Source organism: Notolabrus celidotus, chromosome 5 (genome assembly GCF_009762535.1).
Source record: "Notolabrus celidotus isolate fNotCel1 chromosome 5, fNotCel1.pri, whole genome shotgun sequence".
NCBI lineage: Eukaryota > Metazoa > Chordata > Actinopteri > Labriformes > Labridae > Notolabrus > Notolabrus celidotus.
In genome coordinates, this window is record NC_048276.1 from 20,697,973 (window position 1) to 20,718,784 (window position 20,812).

At 40.5% G+C, this 20,812-nt stretch overlaps 1 protein-coding gene across 2 annotated transcripts in view; it reads left to right on the top strand.

Moving 5' to 3' along the window:
• Positions 1-20,812, top strand: part of cltca (clathrin, heavy chain a (Hc)) — a 49,019-nt gene that overhangs the window by 17,731 nt on the left and 10,476 nt on the right. For both annotated transcript variants that reach the window (XM_034684229.1, XM_034684227.1), the window contains 19 exons: positions 2,916-3,184; positions 3,344-3,505; positions 3,622-3,735; positions 5,097-5,270; positions 11,598-11,795; positions 11,929-12,129; positions 12,677-12,829; positions 12,998-13,120; positions 13,963-14,100; positions 14,197-14,361; positions 14,478-14,658; positions 15,868-16,031; positions 17,819-17,944; positions 18,034-18,176; positions 18,938-19,172; positions 19,279-19,401; positions 19,478-19,623; positions 19,718-19,901; positions 19,985-20,177. In XM_034684229.1, the coding sequence (XP_034540120.1) occupies positions 2,916-3,184; positions 3,344-3,505; positions 3,622-3,735; positions 5,097-5,270; positions 11,598-11,795; positions 11,929-12,129; positions 12,677-12,829; positions 12,998-13,120; positions 13,963-14,100; positions 14,197-14,361; positions 14,478-14,658; positions 15,868-16,031; positions 17,819-17,944; positions 18,034-18,176; positions 18,938-19,172; positions 19,279-19,401; positions 19,478-19,623; positions 19,718-19,901; positions 19,985-20,177 (3,192 nt within the window). The remainder of the gene's footprint in view (positions 1-2,915; positions 3,185-3,343; positions 3,506-3,621; positions 3,736-5,096; positions 5,271-11,597; positions 11,796-11,928; positions 12,130-12,676; positions 12,830-12,997; positions 13,121-13,962; positions 14,101-14,196; positions 14,362-14,477; positions 14,659-15,867; positions 16,032-17,818; positions 17,945-18,033; positions 18,177-18,937; positions 19,173-19,278; positions 19,402-19,477; positions 19,624-19,717; positions 19,902-19,984; positions 20,178-20,812) is intronic.

A 20,812-nucleotide genomic window follows, 5' to 3' on the forward strand; every position in this document is an offset into this window, starting at 1 on the left:
TAAGTAGTCCCAGATGAGGAATGAGCAGCAGCAGCAGGGGACAGACTTTAGCCTGTGAAGCTCACATGTCAGGGTGTGAAAAATAAAGTTAAGCTGTCCAGCAGATCTTAGAGCCAAACAATCCTGAGTGTCCATCTGTCTGGGTTCAGCTCGTGGCCTTATCCAACTATCACAACAGCATTTTGTGAACAGCTTGCGTCTTAAGATTTATAGCAAAACTCTTTCCAAGAATTGACTGCATGTCTAAAAGTCCTCTCAGGTGGTTTTTGGTTTATTTTAAAATCACTATATTCTTTTGATCAATGACGAAAATCGACACTGACATGAAGTATTTCCCCAAGCTCAGTTTGCATGCATTAGTATGTGAATTTCTCACCAGGCTTGGATTTAGTGATTACAGGCAAACATACCTGATGGTTATCAGTTAGTGTAAAAGTTTTGCAGTGAGGATTAAGAAAGAAATGGCTGCTAGAATATCCATTCTCTTGGCAGCCAAACAACACATTCATTCATAAAATATATTTTTTCGGAATAACCCCCGCAAGAGCACAATCTCATTGTTTTAACTCTTACAGAAGTATTGCTATCTGTACACCTGCATTAGCAGTTCTTAGTTACTTTAATTAATGTTGGATTGACGTGTCTGCATGAAACAGACCGGCTCTCCTCCCTTTAAATGTATTTGTTTTAATAAGTTAAACAGCTGTGCCCTCTGACTGTTTTTTACAGAGGGCGTGGTACAATGTGCACTTTGAAAAAAATAGTGCTGAACTTTTATAGAGCTCTTTGCTGACAATCATGTGACATATAGACACATTACAATAGCACTGTATCTGCATGGTTAAATTTTACACAGCAAACCCACACGTCTCTTCATCTGCAACTTTTAAAACAAGCAGATTGATCTTTTTTAAACCTTAATCTTTACCCCTTCCCAAGTGCTTTTAAATGTATGTAAACCAAAGTTTGCAGTAAAGGGGTTTCACTAAGGTCAGATCAGAATAAGTGTCATGTATAACTAAAACAGAATACATGGGAGAATACACTATCAGGCAATAAAGCCTCATAATAATCTATAACTTGTTAGATTTGCAGAGGAAAAGCAACACTGCACAGTTTCAGATCTGTACTGGCTGAGGAAGTTTGGCTCACTCTGAATGCAGCGTGGGATCATCGTAAACCCCTCCTCCCTCCCTCCCTCCCTCTCTCTACCCCCACCGTCTACCCTGCTCAGTTTACCATGATGATCCTACTCAGCCGGCCTTGTCATGTGACACAGTATCAAGCCTTAACCTTTTCATGTAACCATCTCTGAAGAACTCTTTCAAAACTGTCACAACCTCTGATCATGACAATCACAAATATAAAAATCCCTTTGCTTTGCTGATTGAAATTTGGCTGCTGCTTCTAGTGGTCATTTTTTTACACCACTTTTATTTACTCTGATCCCATGGCTAAGTGATGGCGACATGATCTCCATGGTCATGTTATTGCATTGGTCTCTGCTTTTTTTTCTTGCTTTATGATGAGAAGTGAATAATGAGCAAACAAGGAAGTCACACTGCTTCTAAACAAAAGCTTTAACTCTCTAAATTAACCCAAACTAATACACAAAAATCCAGGTGAGTGAACAATTTATTGAACATTTAGTTTCTGATCACAAACATCCTAAAACTTTAACTTCAATTGAAGAAACTCAAACATAATCATTATTGGAATCTTTTCTCCCACCCCTCTCCTCGAAAAGTCTCTTAATTTCCTAATCCCCGTCACATTAATTGTGCCTCTGTGTACCTGTTTGACTGTCGTACTCCACTGTTGTGTATTTGACCCAGATGCAGATGTGTTTGCCTTTTTTGTGGGTTGTTTGTTGCCTCTACCCTCTGTCTGCTGCGTTTCTCTCGATGAAGGCTGTTAATTTGATGGGGCGGGCCAGGTAGTCGGACAAAATAACACATGACATGTATACCGAATACATTCATTCAATGATTTTCAAATGAGATAAAATTTGCATGTATGTAAGTGTTCAGTCATTCACAGTCACAGAGACCACAAAGGGCACATGTAGACTTTTTGCTGAATCAGTTGTAAAGTTAAAGCACACTGAAAGTTCACATTTTTAAAAATTCTAATTAAACAATTAGATAACTGATGTCATGTAATGTAGGTGGCCTGTTGGGAAAAAAGACATTTAAGTCATAATCATACAGGCAAATAATCATTGTAAAAAAAATCTCTGAAATGGCATAAAATATTAATTGATAAGCTAGCCTTACTTGCCCAATTTTTCTGAGACAGATATTAACTAAACGTAAGAAAAAACTATCAATGAAAAATCATTGATAAGATTATAAATCTCTGGTCCCTGCAAAATAAAGGGGAAAAAAATATTTTTGTTCGCTTAACTTATTTAAGTCTCAAATGGAGTTTTTTTTTTTTTTTAACAAATTTCTTGTTAATGGAAATTCACAATAATTGACTTCTTCAAATATATGTTTTTTCACACTATCTGATATAATCCTGTATCATTCCATTGGTAATGGGTTTCTAATATTTAACGTACCAACACAGTCTAAAAAGATATTTTTCACCTGCTTGAGGTGCACAAACAACACCTTGTTCAGCCGCCCAGGAGGCTAACATTGAATTCACTTGTTCCATTATTTCTGTGCCGATTGTCTCACCACACTCCAAATTTGCCACAACCTCCGACTACAGCATGTATGGCACCCCCTCTCTTTCCGTCATGGCGTCCTTGCTTGATGAACTCTGTGCCATGACTGCCAATATTTCAAATTTGAATCCTTCTATTGAAATTTGGTGTTTCCTCTCCTGTGTCAGTGCATTTTGTGGACACACTGCTGTCTGAAACTATAATTCTCTTTGCTCCTGCCCCCCTCTCTCTACTCATCTAGCCGCCAAAACTCTTCAGATCTTCAACATTGAGATGAAGAGCAAGATGAAGGCTCACACCATGACTGACGATGTTACCTTCTGGAAGTGGATCTCCCTGAACACAGTTGCACTTGTGACTGACACTGCTGTCTACCACTGGAGCATGGAGGGTGATTCACAGCCTGTCAAAGTCTTCGACCGTCACTCCAGCCTGGCAGGATGCCAGATCATCAACTACCGCACTGACGCCAAGCAGAAATGGCTCCTGCTCATCGGCATCTCAGCCCAGGTGATCCACTGCTCCTGTCCTCTTTGATGAACGTCCGACTTAGCTCAGGGCTTTAGAGTTGTTGACAAATTCTCATCACAGAGAACACACACAATACACGCTGCTCACCTGCAGGTTTGCTTTATACATATTTATGTGTGTTTGTATGTCCCTTTTCAGCAAAATCGTGTGGTGGGAGCCATGCAGCTCTACTCTGTTGACAGAAAGGTGTCCCAGCCTATCGAAGGCCATGCTGCAAGCTTCGCCCAGTTCAAGATGGAGGGCAATACAGAGGAGTCCACTTTGTTCTGTTTCGCTGTCAGAGGGCAGGCTGGAGGAAAGGTATCTGCTGTGTTAATAATATTTAAAGGGGGCTTTAATGTCTTAGACTCAAGAGGTTAGCTAATAGAATTGTCAGTTTCTTAAACATGCTTTTCCTTCTTCTTGTCTTCACTTAGTTGCACATAATTGAAGTCGGGACACCACCAACTGGCAACCAGCCATTCCCAAAGAAAGCAGTGGATGTGTTCTTCCCTCCAGAAGCCCAGAATGACTTCCCTGTGGCCATGCAGGTACGGAGCACAGATCCATAACTGATCACTTCTCTCGGACTGCAGTAGTCATTTTTTCAGACATCCAAGTTGTAATGAATTCAAACAAACATGCAATTGTTCACTTAACTGATACAAAACACCCCTTTCCAAGCAAAACAAAACAAACCATCTTGCTCCTCAAAAAATGTGACATCATAATATAAACCAAATAAAAACCTGATTTCATGTGTAGGGTCATATAACTGCACAATAGCTTTTGGGGATAATGTTTATCATGGGGTTTTATTTCATGGCCCCATTACTGTCACACCTATACTTAAAACCTTCTCCTGGGGTTGGGTGCATATGAAGTTTGTTTTCCTCTTGGTCCTGGTCTCTTTAGAAACGCCTTCAGAGGGTCTTAAAGATGACTTTATCCAATTTAGGCAGTCAGAGGAGCTTGTACCTTTGACGTTACTCCATTTATTCGTGTTGCCGTATTTTTGTGAGATTACTTGTGTTTGCAACAGCAGCTGCTCTCAGAGAGCTCTGTATATGTTTGTATGTTTACCATTTACAGTGTACAACCCAAAATAATACTTTCACTAACACTTCAGCACCACCAAGCACAGCTTGCTGGAGTTCTTCATTCAATAAAAATAAAGACGGTAACCAAATAAAAATAAAGACGGTAACCCCCTATTTATACAAAATGTTGTACAAAGTGCGTCACAACAACTTAAAATACATGACTAATTAAGATAAGGAAGTGCTCAATTATAATGCATGAAAAAGGGAAAAAGAAATCTAAGTGAAAATGTACATAGAAACAAAAGCCTTTCATTAAAGGAAGATTTAAAAGTAGAGACAGATTTAGCATGCAGGAGTCAGCAGGTAGGTCATCCAAGAGTTTTGGAGCCTGTACTGCTAAAGCCTGATAGATCTTAGTCTTCAAACGGACTCTAGGTAACAGCAAACTCATATCAGCTGATCTCTGAGGGCCCGCAGGCTCATACAGGGTTAGAGGGTCGATGATTTCCTCGAGGGCTGGGTCATTCAGAGCTCTAAGAGTTGGTGAGTAGGGAGCAGTTAGTTCATATGTTATTGTAAATTAATTTCAGGTCAGGAGGAAATTTGGTAGGTCAAGCTTAAAATGAATGGACCACAATGCAAATCTCTTTAAATGGATCTGTTTTGCTTTTAGACTGTAGTTTTTTATTAAACTTTTTACAACTTTAAGTGGAAATTTGACCAAAAAAGTGACATTCCTTGTTCAGACAAAATGAAATCACCAGACAAAACCTCTACAGTAGCTGAAGCATAATGATAGAGACTTATAGTAGCTTTTTTTCCCTGGCATTATCACATTTATTGACATTATGTTTGTTTGTTTTTGACAGATAAGCTCCAAGCAAGATGTGGTTTTCCTTATTACCAAATACGGCTACATTCACCTGTACGACCTGGAGACGGGAACTTGCATCTACATGAACCGCATCAGTGGAGAGACCATCTTCGTCACCGCTCCACATGAGGCCACCTCAGGCATTATCGGGGTCAACAGGAAGGGACAGGTAATAATGTCAAACAGTGCTCATGTATGTTTATCGTAGCAGGTCAGTGATGTTAATGTCAAAGTACAATTGTGCTGATGACACCAAATATTCCAAAGCTCTGTCAGACAGACGAAACAGAACCCCATGTTTATTTTTCACCCCCGTATGTCATCCCTGAAGCAGATGAATGTATGTAAACAAAGAAAACAACATTAGGGGGCTGTGTGGGGTAATAACAACAACTTGTCTGTCGTCGTCATGTGAGCTCAGACGCGACCAACAGGCATTATAAATAATCCAAGGTGTAGTGTTCGTCCAAGAGAGAGGGGGAGTGGATTGTGTGCTTTTGTGAAGATGAACCAGAGAGGAGAACTGGATCCAGCCAGCTGATGAATAATGTTCCAGCCAGGCCACACACCACATGAATAATTGAGCAGAGAGAGGAAAGCTGATCTGGGGCTGTGACGGATCTCGTCGTACGCAGGGGCAGTGAAGTGCACGCGTGTGTGTGTACATGTCATATGCACACACATACACACACACAGTGATCTCAGAGATAATAGGCCACTGTCTCTGCCCTGTGGTGCCTCTGCATGAGTGGGTTTGTTGCAATATTGGTAATCTGATGCTAAGTTATACAGCAATACAGTGGTTTTTCAATACATTTATTTTAAAACCTTTGTTTTGTTTGTCCATCAATCAGCAGAAGGACTTGTTAAAGGAAAGCTGACCAGAGGATTTGAGACAGAATTATTTTTCATTTGATTGTTTGATTGATGGATTGATGGATTGATGGATTGAATTAATGAATGAATGAACTGAGCAAGCAGAGCAGTCAGGGCTATCTTAAAACGTTTACAACTGCCTGTTTAAGTCTCGTTGCTGAAAAAGTTATGGATGATAAATTGGTAGTTGGAAATGTATCAAGTTATAGTGAAATAATTTATAGTTTTACAACTCAACCGTCTTGTGTGTGCTGTAAAACATAATCTAACTAAATGGAGGTTAACCTCAGGGATGTTCTGTAGTGTCAGAGACAGATGAGAATAAATCAATACCTCCACAACCTCATTGAAAGTAAGGTGCTAAGAGCTTAACGTCACTTATAGACGTGAAAAGAACCGGTACTAAAACTGACAGAAGCTTCCTCGTTGTAATTCCTTTTACATGTTAATGTTCACCCTCCATTTCTAAACTGCCATATCTCTGTTTTTTGCTCACACACACAGCCTGAACTGATCCCATTAGTTTTCATCTTGATTAATCAGCAATCTTAATCATCATTTTTTTGGCAGTCCTAAAATCATATTCATTTGATCCACTGCTATTTTAGGATGTAAAAAGCTTGCATTTCCTTTGAAAACTCCACCGCATATCAAATCAAGCATTTCCTAAATAAACAGCAAGCACCCCCAGGCTGTGATTGAGATGTTCCGGCCTCACTTTTGGGAGCTGTCATTCACACGGAGGCATCTAATATACATATTTACCAAGTAACATAATATAGAGCCAGTGGGGAAATACGATTTTAAATCTCTGCATTTCCTGTTGCTTTACGATTAATGTTAAGGAAGAACATTTGAAATGCAAAGAGTGGCACTGCAGAGCTACACTTATTATGATTAACTTTGTGTAACTTATAATGAGTGCACCAAGGCCAAGAAGATAAATGTTTAACTTTACCTTGATTACTACAGTATCAAACCCATTTGGTCCCTAATAGCATCTTTATTATTAGTCTAGAGCAGTGGTTCCCAAATTGTGGGTCGGGACCCCCTGGGGGGTCGCTAGACACTAATTTAGGGTTGCAAGATGTCTTCCAGAATTGTTTTTCTTTTTTAAATGATCTAAAGTTGCCTATTTTACCAATTATTCTAAAAAATATTGACAAAAGTAGTTAAATTTCAAAAAAAATCTTGCAAAATTAAAATTGTTTCATTAGTTTTCTGTCTTTCTTTGTTGCCTGATGACCCCTAAGGTTAGGGTAAGTTAATAATGAATTAATAGAAGCATCAGTAGCAGCAGGTTAATTCACAGGATCACAGGAAATACAGCCAGGTGTGCATGTAGGTGCTTAATTTTCTGCAGACCAACTACATGAAGTATGAAACAACATTTAATCACTTTGAGGGGGGTCACGGGTCTTTGGTACCTATATTCTGGGGCCGCGGGCTTAAAAGTTTGGGAACCAATGGTCTACAGCAGGCATGTCCAAAGTATGGCCCGGGGGCCAATTGCGGCCCAAGGTCCATTTATTTATGGCCCCAAGCTTCCATCTTAAATTGTGTTATTAATAGCACATAACTTAATCACCTTCTGAATCATCTGTACATTTGCAGTTTCTTTCAAGCGCACAAACAAAACTAAAGTCAATCCAGGAAGGTCTCAAAAAGCTTCATATGGACTACCTGTCTAAAACCAAAGCACTGGGAATTCTTCAAGACGGCATTAAAGAAGAAACACAAGAACTCTTAAAGCTGACAAGTTTTCAAATTAATGTTTTCATCATGATGTGAAAATGTTCTTGATGAACACTAAAAGTTCAGAAGACATAAAAGAGGACACAAGACAAGATCAAAATTATGAAATTGTCCAGAAAAGGCAAATTTAGGTGCATTAAAATGTTCAGAACTCAGGAAAATAATTACATTGTTCTTCAAATGTTGTCTGCTGTTCAGAGAAGTCTTAAAAACAACGTGAAAAAGAAGTGTGATGAAATCCAGATCGTGATCCTTCCATAGAAAAATAATTATACAATATTTTTCCCACATTGCCCGACCCTAATGAAAAACATTTTCCCCCAGAAGAAGTTAACATTTGCTAATCTTTACATACTTCCTAGTTACTGTTTTATTGAGAAAACATTTAAAATAATTGTTATGAAATAGATATTTCATATAGAACTTTTAGGATTCCTAAGTCTCAGTAGGAGCCACTGGCCCTGAGGTATTCTGACAACATCATATGTGGCCCTCTTTGAAAAAGGTTTGGACACCCCTGGTCTACAGTATAAATATTGAATATATACCAACATGAATACAACTATCAGTCAGCTCATTTTTTATTATTTGTCACCAAAATCAAAAACCTTACAATAGGCTAATAAAATATGCCATCAATAAATTGATGTGCCATAATAGATATATATTAGATACTTCAATCTGGGACTGCCAATTTATTTGCCTATATCCACCAACTAGGCGAGTGTCAGCCAATTGTCTTCTCATAACCGATATGTTGTTGCATCCTTAATTCTAATCATCCCAACTGCACCCCTTCTTGAAGCTCATCACCCGGATCTGTCGCACCATGACTTAGAGTAGGCAGTGTGTATGTGGCAGGCCTGTCCCAACAGTGATACGTATGTTTGGGCTGCACACACCCTAGAGAAGTATGGAGGAGGCAAGGAGAGACAAAGAGGGACCGAATAAAAGGGGGGAAATAAGGGCCGACCCACCACATGATGTGAGGTGAGAGTCACAGCCTGGTGCTCTCAATCCTCTTAGTGCTGGTCCTCTCATCCAATCAGCACGTCAGCAGCATGCAGAGACGTCTGATATCTGCCCTGCACTGTTACTATTCAGCGGGTGTCTGTGTGTGTGTAAATGTGTTGGAGCTGGTGTATAACTTGATACGAAAGCTCATGTGTCAAGTGATGCTTGGTGCTGCAGTTGAGAAGAGTTGTCCTGGCATGTTGGTCTTTTTTTTTCCATCAGAATCTGCCACGTATGATTCAGCTCTCTGTTTATCATCACTCCTGACTTTGATATTAGCCTCTTTTATGAGCTGAATCCTCTTCCCTGATCTCACCTACACACTGAGTTTCCACGAAGAGACCTTTTATTACTTCTTCTTTTTATCCCTCTTTTATTCTAAGAACCTGAAATTAGTCCACCCACATTGTACTGAATGAGTGACTCTACTTTGGTGGCAGGAAGAATGAGGTTTAGTCACCCATGCTAAAAGCCGGGGTGCTGACCTGCTGGTCTTGTTTGCAGAGGGGCGAACATTGGCTGTCTTTCTCCTCCAGTCCCCCCCTCCTCCTCCTCTTTCCTTCATCCTGCTCTTTTCATTCAGCTCAGTCTCCTCTCTCTCTCTCTGTAGCCAGACCACTCACAAAAGCTGTGCGTTACACTGACCCACTAATAATACATTTGCATTCAGCAGCCACAACCCAAGGCCAGACGGGGTTTAATGGAGTTTAATGCTGCTGCTGCTGCTGCACACAGTCAGATTCTGCTGAGCGTGTTCACTCTGCTGATTTCTGGCTCAGGACATGAATAAAGAATTTGTTGATTAATGGCGGTGTCATCTAGATGTGTTTAAGATTAGTTACGGTACAAAAGGCCATTCATCAGTTGTTAGTTTATTGCTCTTGTTTTCTAAACATTGTGGGGCCATGATGGGGGCATCTGAGGTCATTCCACACGATGCTTTATAGCAATTACAGGCACATGGAAGGAAGTGTTTACAAAAATGAGCATGTTTACAGACAAACACAATGGATTAAAGAGCTCAATGTCTTAATGGGACTGCAGATTGATTACACCTCCAGTTAAAATAAAGGTGTAGAAAACTTTGAAATGACTCAAGTCATTTTAGTTACAGACTTTCACATTTTCCAGGACACATTTTAAAACTGCAAGACAAACACAGCTGACTTTCTGTGCCAAATATATATGACGTTTTCTGCTGTGATTGTGGCATTTACGTATTTTTGGACAAGCATTTGGAGTGAGCAGGCAGCTAGCACAACATTATTTAATCATTTTTAGTAATGTAAACTCCCTCTGGTTCACTGGAGATGCCTGCCACTGCACTAACTCAATGCCCCACACAGTGTACTTTCTAGCCAGTGATCTGCTATCTGTTTGGTCGGTAGCAAGTGCATATAATGGTTGTTCAAATTTTCACACCACTGAACCAAACCGTTTGCAATAAGTTAAGTTAAGACTAAGGATGCACGATTTTTTGCCGATATGCCGATTTTTTTTACAACTCATTTAGCCGATTACCGATATCGATATTTTTTTTCCGCACACCTAATTGCAGAGATCATCAATTCTCTTCTGTATTGGAATTAGCGTACACTATTATGGTGACACTTTTATCACATTTGTTGTGTAATATTCATTTCTTGTGCAAAATAAGAAAAATACTTAAAACTTAAAACTGCATATTTATTTATGACAACTGCTTTCAAACAAAAAGATACGTCCTACTTGGATGATGCTCTCCCTGAGACAATCATAACAATACCAACAACCAGGGACAATTTGGCCAATTTCACATTTGACATAGTAAGTGAATCTAACCTCTGTTCACAGGGAACATGTGAAAAGTGCAACTGTACAGAAATTAAACCCAAAATAAATAAATGGTTTACTCTTTGACAGTAAATGTGCCTAAATTAGTCAGCTACATGTACCTTACAGACTGCTGCTTAAATTCAAATTTAGCTTAAAACATGAGCCCAACATGTGTGCAGCAGCCCATTATTTTATGGGTTAATTATATCGGCGGATATCAGCGTGTTGGCCGATGTCTGATAGTTAATTTTAAAGCCAATATTGGCCAATAACGTGCCAATAATATTGTGCATCCCTAGTCAAGACTAAATATTTATATGCCCAGCTTGCATCGGCCTACATGTGACCATGAATTTAAACAGACACAGATCAGTGTACATAGTAGGCCTACAGTATTTATTGCCATGGAACAAAAAAGAGAGGAAAAAAAGTAATAAACACAAACTATAAAGACAATCTAGTCATCTTTTTTTCCAAGCTTTTGAGACAATTATCAAGCTGAAACACAATAGACTAGATTATTAGATTTAACAGCCATTCCAGTATTGGTTCCTCTGGGTATTGAGGAGTGATTTTATGAAACAGTAACTCTTAGGTCATCATAGTTTGTGCAGTGCAAAAGCAATTTAGACTCAGTTCCCCCTTCATCCAAATCACACAAATTAAAAAAGTCTGTTTTCCTCTTCCTCTAAACTGACTGACTTTCATGGCCAGAAGAACAACAACCACAAAAAGAAACTTCAGACAGCCCAGACTGAGTTAATAGTTCCCTCCACCTAACTATCAGGATGATAGGAGCATGCATCAGCTGCAGCTGAACGTTTATACATTCTTTTAACATTTAAATTCTGTGGAGGCCGGTGACATTGCTTGAAAGTAATTTTTTCATCAGACAAATTCTGTTCAAAATGTCTTCATCAGATAGGCACAACCAGGATGCTTATAAGAGGATACAGTAATTACAGCATGACAACAGTTCTCCCCTGCATCTGGTCTCTAGATTCTTAAACCAAACTGTTTTTTTCCCATAAAACAGGTGCTGTCAGTCTGCGTTGAAGAGGAGAACATCATCCCCTACATCACCAATGTACTGCAGAATCCAGATCTGGCTCTCCGCTTAGCTGTGCGCAACAACCTTGCTGGTGGTGAAGAGCTTTTTGCTCGCAAGTTCAACAACCTGTTCGCTGCTGGAAACTACTCTGAGGCTGCTAAGGTTGCTGCCAATGCACCAAAGGTACTCATCCTGTTAGCTAGAACCAGCAGCTCTTCAAGAGATCTGAATAAAAGTTTTTCACATGTGCTGTCGTCAGCTTATTTTGAATTATCAGTTGTCTAGATATCCACTCACTTTCCCATATCGTTCTCAGGGTATCCTGCGAACTCCAGACACCATCCGCCGCTTCCAGAGCGTTCCCACCCAGGCCGGCCAGACCTCCCCCCTGCTGCAATACTTCGGTATCCTGTTGGATCAAGGCCAGCTCAACAAGTTTGAGTCCCTGGAGCTCTGCAGGCCGGTCCTCCAGCAGGGAAGAAAGCAGCTTTTGGAGAAGTGGCTGAAGGAAGATAAGGTATTCCAGATCTACATCTCTGCATTCACTCACAGGAAAAGACTCTTCCTGATCTGCCCATTTGTTTACATGTCCCTCCTGTTTTCCTGGATCATGTGACAACATCTGTTATGCAAGGAATGTGTGACGTTTCTCATGAAAAATTTACTTTTGGGTGGATCTAAGCTGCTGCAGCAATCAAAAAGGAACCTAGATTGAAATCAAATCTGACAATCTGGGGTGTTAAATAATTTCAAATTAAGCATTTATAAATGTAGTGAATGTTTTTATTGTCATCCACACATTTTCCATACTTCCTTTTTATATCCATTTATTTGTAAAGAGCTCCTTTTTTAATTTGGCACACCATAGATGCTGTGTGAATCCTTTACTTTTGTTTTCCCCTTTTTCTAATGTCTTGAGTACAAAGACTAAATTACACAAAGATTAAATTATAGATTAGAGATGTATAATAAAGCAGACACATGGAAGGTAAAGTAAAATAACATCATATACTCTTGTTTTAAAGCGGCTCTGAAATGCTGATTTGACTTGTCTTAACTTTTAGTTGGAGTGTTCAGAGGAACTGGGTGACCTGGTGAAGGCAGTGGATCCCACCTTGGCTCTTAGTGTCTACCTGAGGGCCAATGTTCCCAACAAAGTCATCCAGTGCTTTGCTGAGACCGGTCAGTTCCCCAAGATCGTCCTGTACGCCAAAAAGGTACGTCTGTCATGCCATGATCCTTAATGTATAGATTAACTTTCAATAAGGAAGCATATTTTTTCAAGTACGTGCCCACATGATTCACCTCTTGTTTGTTTGTTTTGCTGAATGAACAGGTTTTAGCAATGGCCCTTCACTTGATTTCTTCTCTGTTTGTATCTCCAGGTGGGCTACACTCCAGACTGGATCTTTCTGCTCAGGAATGTGATGCGGATCAACCCAGAGCAAGGCCTGCAGTTTGCCCAGATGTTGGTGCAGGATGAAGAGCCGCTGGCTGACATCACACAGGTAAGAGGAGCATGTAGGAATGTCAAGGGTCCAGTGGGAACAGATGGATGTTTCTGATGAAGTACTTCAAATAATGAAACAAAAAGCATTACTGGAAAGATGAGCTTAGCTGGACTTTAAAAAACAACCGCTGCTCTGCATTACAGACTGAATTGGGTCGTACTGCAGAGCTTTTGAGGTCAGACCAAGACTTTAATATTCTTTTAACTCGGTAGCTAAACATTACATCTTATAGGGTGCTAGTTTGGCTCCTTGGTTTAATCGTCCCCCACTTTCTCTTCCCTTCTTTCCTTATCCTCTGTCCTATAAAGGTATTAAAAGCCTGAGGACAATCAGAAAAAAATGAAAACACTGTCTTACTCCAAATCCACAACCAACAAGTCAACCACAAACTTTCCTTGAAATTTGACTGAGTCACATGACACACCATGTGTGTATCTCAGCTTTCCTGTAGTGTAAAGGAAATCTAGTTCTTCCTCTGCTTCCTGCCTCTGCAGACACTCTGCACTGCGAGTGTTGACTGCTGACGCAGCTTTCTGTGCTGCTGAGAGTGCTTTACTGGCCGGAAACAAGAGTTTTCAGAATCAAACTGTTTGCATCAGAGACTTTTTTCCATCTTTGCAAATGAAAATTAGCTTTTTTTTAAAAAAAAAAGAAGCCAGATTTCACTTTGATTGCAGTCGCTTTACAGCAGCTTCAAAGTGTGGTCCTCTTTTTGTGTCTTCAGTAGCTTCAGTTACTTTATTATGTTTGAATGTAAGGTAAAGGTTTGTTTCAGCAGCTACAAAAACATGTTCTCTTCCTGTCTTGATTCTACTTTGTGTTTCTCCACGTCTGTGCAGATTGTGGATGTGTTCATGGAGTACAACCTGATCCAGCAGTGCACCTCATTCCTCCTTGATGCCCTGAAGAACAACAGACCTTCAGAGGGACCTCTGCAGACCCGCCTGCTGGAGATGAACCTCATGCATGCCCCACAGGTAAATACACGTACACTCCACTAAACTGGATCCAATCAATAATGCTGGGATTCCTTTTTACTAACTTTCTTTTGCTGCTTTTTGTCATGGCTGCAGGTTGCTGATGCTATCCTGGGTAACCAAATGTTCACCAACTACGATCGTGCCCATATTGCCCAGCTGTGTGAGAAGGCTGGACTTCTGCAGAGAGCGCTGGAGCACTACACTGACCTGTATGACATCAAGCGTGCTGTTGTGCACACACACCTGCTCAACCCAGAGGTAGGCCTTGGTTGCATGCTAAGTGAAATGAAGTTGGAACTCTGCTTTCTTGACGCCTTTCAGTGTTTGTGTCAGAATGTTCCGCTGACTTTATGTTCTCCTTGCTCCTCTTCTAGTGGCTGGTGAACTTCTTTGGTTCTCTGTCAGTGGAGGACTCTCTGGAGTGCCTCAGGGCCATGCTGTCCGCTAACATCCGCCAGAACCTGCAGATCTGTGTCCAGGTGGCCTCAAAGTATCACGAGCAGCTCACCACACAGTCTCTCACTGAGCTCTTCGAGTCATTCAAGAGCTTTGAAGGTGAGATCCCAAACTCAGACAGACATATCCAGCTCAATGTTTGTCAGAGGTGCATGAAATATTAGAATCCATAGACAGGGTGTGGCATTAACTACACCGTGTTCCAAATTATTATGTAAGTTGCATTTTTGTGAATATTTTGACATTTGTCATTAGAGAAACACTTTAGATTTGAAATGTTTCAAAGACATTAACACTTTTATTTTGTATACAAATCTAAAGAAATCTGTTGTTTTTGATGAAGTTTGAATACAGTTGTAGTAAATATTATTTTCAATCAATAGAACATTAAAAATGGTGCCTAGTTTTTCTTCTTCACAAGTTATATGCTATTATCACCCACTTGAATAATAATTTGGCACACTCATTTCTGCAGATTCTGCATTTATTGAAAAATACATCTGAAAAGCATCATTTTAACCACACAGTTAAAGAAATATATTCACTATCTGACTTCCTAACAAATTTGAAAATTACTGACTTAGTTTTTAAAATATTCACAAAAATGCAACTTGCATAATAATTTGGAACACGGTGTATAGTCCATGGCAACCATGGCATCAAAGCTCAGAAATGCTTTAAGTGATCCTAGTTGTCACTTCTTTGGATTGTTCTTTGGATTTTTTTTTCATTTTCATGTTTACTTTTTTCCTTAGGCCACGAATTTTAGATGCTTTGTAGAAATACACTGGATTTATAGGAACTAATTGTACCAGTTTTTCAAGACCCACTTTACCCAGTAACACAAATAGTTGAAAAGTAACCACTGCTATCTTTAAAGGCCATAATTGTTTTGGTATTAAAGGGTAATTAGTCTAAGTATTTCAGTATCCAGGTTACAACTTAGAATGGTATCTGACTTTGCCTTTAGTTTTATTTATACAGCTTTTAACCCCCCTCTCTCCTCGGGCCAATGAACTCAGATAGAGGTCTCCTCGATCAGTTAGGCAAGTAGGCCAGAGCTGAGCCGGTGCGATCAATAAATAGTAGAGAGGGGACTGAGTTCAGCTACTATCACCAGCATTACAGAGCATAAATATTAAGTAAGCTCATTTGGTGGAAGAAAATGCAGGCTTTTATTGTGGGTTATGTATTTTCAGGATGTATCACTGGGTTCTCAAAGCTATCATTACATAAATGGAGCTAAGGACACAGCTGCACTTCTTTTGAAGCGCAGTGTAAGTGACAGTCTCTCATTGCTTCTCTCAGGTCTGTTCTACTTCTTGGGCTCTATTGTGAACTTCAGTCAGGACCCTGAAGTTCACTTCAAATACATCCAGGCTGCCTGCAAGACTGGTCAGATCAAAGAGGTGGAGAGGATCTGCAGAGAGAGCAACTGCTACGACCCAGAGCGTGTCAAGAACTTCCTCAAGGTGAAGCATGATGAAAGGATGAAGGGATCAAATACTGACAGCTCATAGTTTCTGTGTCTGCTCCTTTCTTTCTTTCACTATCGACACTCTCCTTCACAAACTCTGTCGCTCTGGTCCTGATCTACTCTCGCTCTTGTCATCTTCAAATCTTGATCCAGGGCAAACATTCAAGTGTCACTCTTTTTCACATTAATTATTTCCAGTCTGATTTTCATTCATTTTTCACATTCCTAGTCTTCGTCTTTAAAATGCTCCATGCATTGCAAAGATTTAGACTCTCATTTATAAACTGAAAAACTATCACTATCCCTAGACTCCCACTTAATTTAACTGTATTGGTTTTAAATGTTGAAATCACCCATCCTGATGGCAGTCAATTATCTTTTGTGCTTTTCCTCTTTGTCTTTGGAATGGCAGGACATGTATCAGGTAAATTTATCCTCTCCCACAGTGCAGGAGTTCTCCTTTTTTTCTGACTTTCACCCTCCCTCCTTTGACGAAAGGCCCAGGATTGAAACTGGGATTTGTATGGAGGTGTATAACCTTATATACCACAATCCATACACCCTCTGGGGTGCAACCTTTGCTCTCTGAGCGTACTGTAGCACTAGTCATTCAGTGGATGTTTTGTGTGTAAATGCAGTTTACTGGTGAACAATTTGGGGTGTTGTACTTTATATTTAAGGACATCAAAGTGGTTTGTGTGCTACGTGTGTAGTCCCATTTTAGGAGCCTGTAGTCAGTGCAGCATGTTTTTGGGTGTTATTAATGAGGTGCACAATCCCAGTTTAGTAATCCTGTGTGAGTTTGGATGGTAGCAGTGTCACCACACCAGTGTAATCATTGTGGTGAAAAGAAGTAGTGGTCAGTGCTGTCAAGGGTTCACCTGATAATTGTCAATCGGTAGAAAAGCTACTATATCAGAGGTCTCTTTCTAATACTACCACCGAGCATAACACTAATATTCAATGTGACATCATTGCTTTAGTGACAAACCTTTCATTTTTCCCTCCTTGATATTGTATTAATTGTGGATTTTTTTCTTTTTAACCACCAAAGAAGGTTGACTGTGCAGACAGAAAATTATATTTTCAGTAAATAAATGTTCACTTTTTACACAGTTCACCAAACATCAACAGTTAGGGGCGTCAATCTTTTGTTTCCAAAATCAAAGGAAGCTTTGAGTTTTGATCGCTGGTTGGATTCTCCTGACACGCTATTCGCTAGCTCCTTCATGTTCACATCACTGGATAATTTACCTGCGACTACTTTGCTTTTAGTAACTCACCTCAGCCCTGTTAGCTGTTGGCTGGTTAATGTCCCAACAACACAGAGCTTGTTCTAAATTGGCAAAAGGCTTTGCATCGTTATTTGGTGTACAAACCCTAACAAGAGCATAGTTGCACTGTATATGTGTACCAAGAATGCATCGTAAACCAGAATAATAAAGGCATTACCCATGAATCGTAATCAAAACGTGTTACAAACAATAAGGTCTAATTTTAGACTTCCATTCATTATGATTTAAACAACCTGTGGCAATATTTTGATGTTTTACATCTGTCACTGCTGAAAAGAAAGAAAAAGTGATTTTGGAGAATTGTGACACCCCTATCAACAATCCAACCATACCTGCAGCAAAGTAAGAATGTATACGTGCAGAGGTATGAGATCAACCCCGACGCCTGACATTGTTGGTTGATGTTTTGTGGCTTGTATCATAGGTACTGTGTTTGTCCTGTCTTGCTCAATTTGTCCTCTTTCCTTCCACTGTGTGTGACCGACAGGAAGCCAAGCTCACCGACCAGCTGCCGCTCATCATCGTCTGTGACCGCTTCGACTTTGTCCATGATCTGGTGCTCTACCTGTACCGCAACAACCTGCAGAAATACATTGAGATCTATGTTCAGAAGGTGAGGTGTAATGACGAGGCATTCATTTATACTTTGACTTGGTATCAAAGAAATATGCTTATGAGATGTTTCGTTAAAATGTGTCTCAGGTGAACCCGAGCCGTCTGCCTGTTGTGGTCGGTGGTCTTCTGGATGTGGACTGCTCTGAGGACGTCATCAAAAGCCTGATCCTGGTTGTCAGAGGACAGTTCTCTACTGATGAACTGGTCGCTGAGGTGGAAAAGAGGAACAGGTGCGGCATCATTTTAAGTCCTTACTTCAAAACGACAGTCCTAAGTTTGATAATTTTGTCCTCTGAGATACTGGTGTAGTCTTTTTTTCAGCAGTTAAAAAAACGTAAATTAGCAGGGGCGTAAATGTTCCAGCCACCAGCTGCAGCTTTGTTTTAAACACCATCTGTCTGATGTTTGCCTCCTAATTTATGAAGAATCTGACATTTCAGCAACTTTCCTGTGACCAACAAATGGTCTTCAGCCTTAAGAAAAACAGGGTTGCTAAAAGCAACTTGTGGTGCTAATTATTACAATAAGACTCATATTCAGAAATGTCAGTATGTTTACTATAAATGACAAAAATGTGATTTTTCAGTAATGTTAAAAAAAATAAGAGTATATTGCCTTAACTTACAAATGTATCAACCAAAGTCAGTTTTTCCTGTGAAATCAAGGTTAGCTTTCATGTACCCTGACTGCAGAAGTTGCAGATGTTAAAGTTGCAGAAGTTACTAGCATGAATAAAAGCTATTCAAGTTGAACAACTCTTGATTTTTTTTACCCAGTTTTATTTGGGATATACCTTTTTATTTATTCCTTTTGGTCTCATCCCTAACTCCATCATCTGTCATCATTCAAGGCACACTATTATTTGAGGAATAATAATTAACTTCTGGCTTCACTTTAGGGGAGCGGTCATGTCCTCAATCTTTTCACACAGTTTATAGGAAATATGTTACATATTTCAGAAAGAGTTCTCACACCCTTTTCTCCCTCACAGACTCAAGCTGCTGCTGCCGTGGCTCGAGTCTCGCATCCATGAAGGATGTGAGGAGCCCGCTACCCATAATGCTCTGGCCAAGATCTACATTGACAGCAACAATAACCCGGAGCGCTTCCTGAGAGAGAACCCGTACTATGACAGCCGTGTGGTGGGAAAGTACTGCGAGAAGAGAGACCCCCACCTGGCCTGTGTGGCCTATGAAAGAGGACAGTGTGACCAGGAGCTGATCAATGTGAGGAGGACATTTTGTACCTAAATCCCTCTCACTCGTGTATCAAGTGCTGCACATTAAACTGAAGCAGGGAGAGTTATAATGTATGTTTTTTTTCTCCCTGAAGGTTTGCAATGAGAACTCCCTGTTCAAGAGCTTGTCTCGCTACCTGGTCCGCCGCAAAGACCCTGATCTGTGGGCCAGCGTGCTGCTTGAGAGCAACCCCTTCAGACGACCACTCATCGACCAGGTAAAGACCGACACAGGTCTGAATTTTTCTCATACATGCCTTGTGCTTCTCTAAGCTTCTCATTCTTTTGCCTCAGGTGGTTCAGACTGCCCTGTCAGAGACCCAGGACCCAGAGGAGGTGTCTGTCACAGTCAAGGCCTTCATGACCGCAGACCTGCCCAACGAGCTCATTGAGCTGCTGGAGAAGATTGTATTGGACAACTCCGTCTTTAGCGAACACAGGTGTGTACCTGGAACATTGTGGATGTTTTCTGTCTCCTCATAAGTCCAGAAAATTAAGTGTGCTGAAGAATCTGTCTCCTCCTCTTTGTCACAGAAACCTGCAGAACCTGCTCATCCTCACAGCGATCAAAGCCGACCGTACCCGGGTGATGGAGTACATCAGCAGGCTGGACAACTATGATGCTCCTGACATTGCTAACATCGCCATCAGCAACGAGCTCTTCGAGGAGGCCTTCGCTATCTTCAAGAAGTTTGACGTCAACACCTCTGCAGTGCAGGTCAGTCATTACCTCTCCAACAGCTCGACTAATACTGTACTTACTAAAGAATCGTTGATCATCAATGTTTCTTCCCCCCTAAGGTGCTGATCGAGCACATTGGAAACCTGGACCGGGCCTACGAGTTTGCAGAGCGCTGCAATGAGCCGGCAGTGTGGAGCCAGCTGGCAAAGGCTCAACTGCAGAAGGAGCTGGTCAAAGAGGCCATCGACTCCTACATCAAAGCTGATGACCCCTCTGCTTACATGGAGGTGGTGCAGGCTGCTGATAAGAGCGGTAAGGAGACCAGGATGGATGAAAGGAGTGTTAAACTTGGCTGTGGCTTTGGGGATGTACCCCACTCAGAATCTGTATTTGTAGTATCAGCTTTTGATGTTCAAAATGACAATTTAAATAACTATTTTGAACCACAAAGTGACCTTCAGTGTTAATCCAGCACCACACCAGTCTATCTGACCAGCTAACACTTCCAACTCTTCTCTCCAAATGGAAGTTTTTTTTTTGTAGCTGGTTAAGTTAGACCTTTTATTCCAGAATAAGAACTTTAGGAAACATGACATTTAAATAGAAATGACAAACTGCTTTATTTGGTTGTCTTAACCTGCTTTAATGTCTGGGTCTGTTTGTTGAAGAGGAGAAGACAAATTAAGCGTTAATAATTTATGAAATATTACGGAAACTAAACATTAAAACAAACTTGAGCACATAGAAGAATGATAGCAACAGCTCATGGACCCTCCTGACGTGTTGTGGCCAACACGGACTGTCATAGAAACACTGACCTTGAATTTCAAATGACATCTTTAATGACCACTTCTGTATGTCTTGAAGAGGTGGATACCTTTGTGGACCACAGTAATAACAGCCATCAGTGTTAATTTTAGAGTCTTTTTAGAAGACGTTAAAGTCAC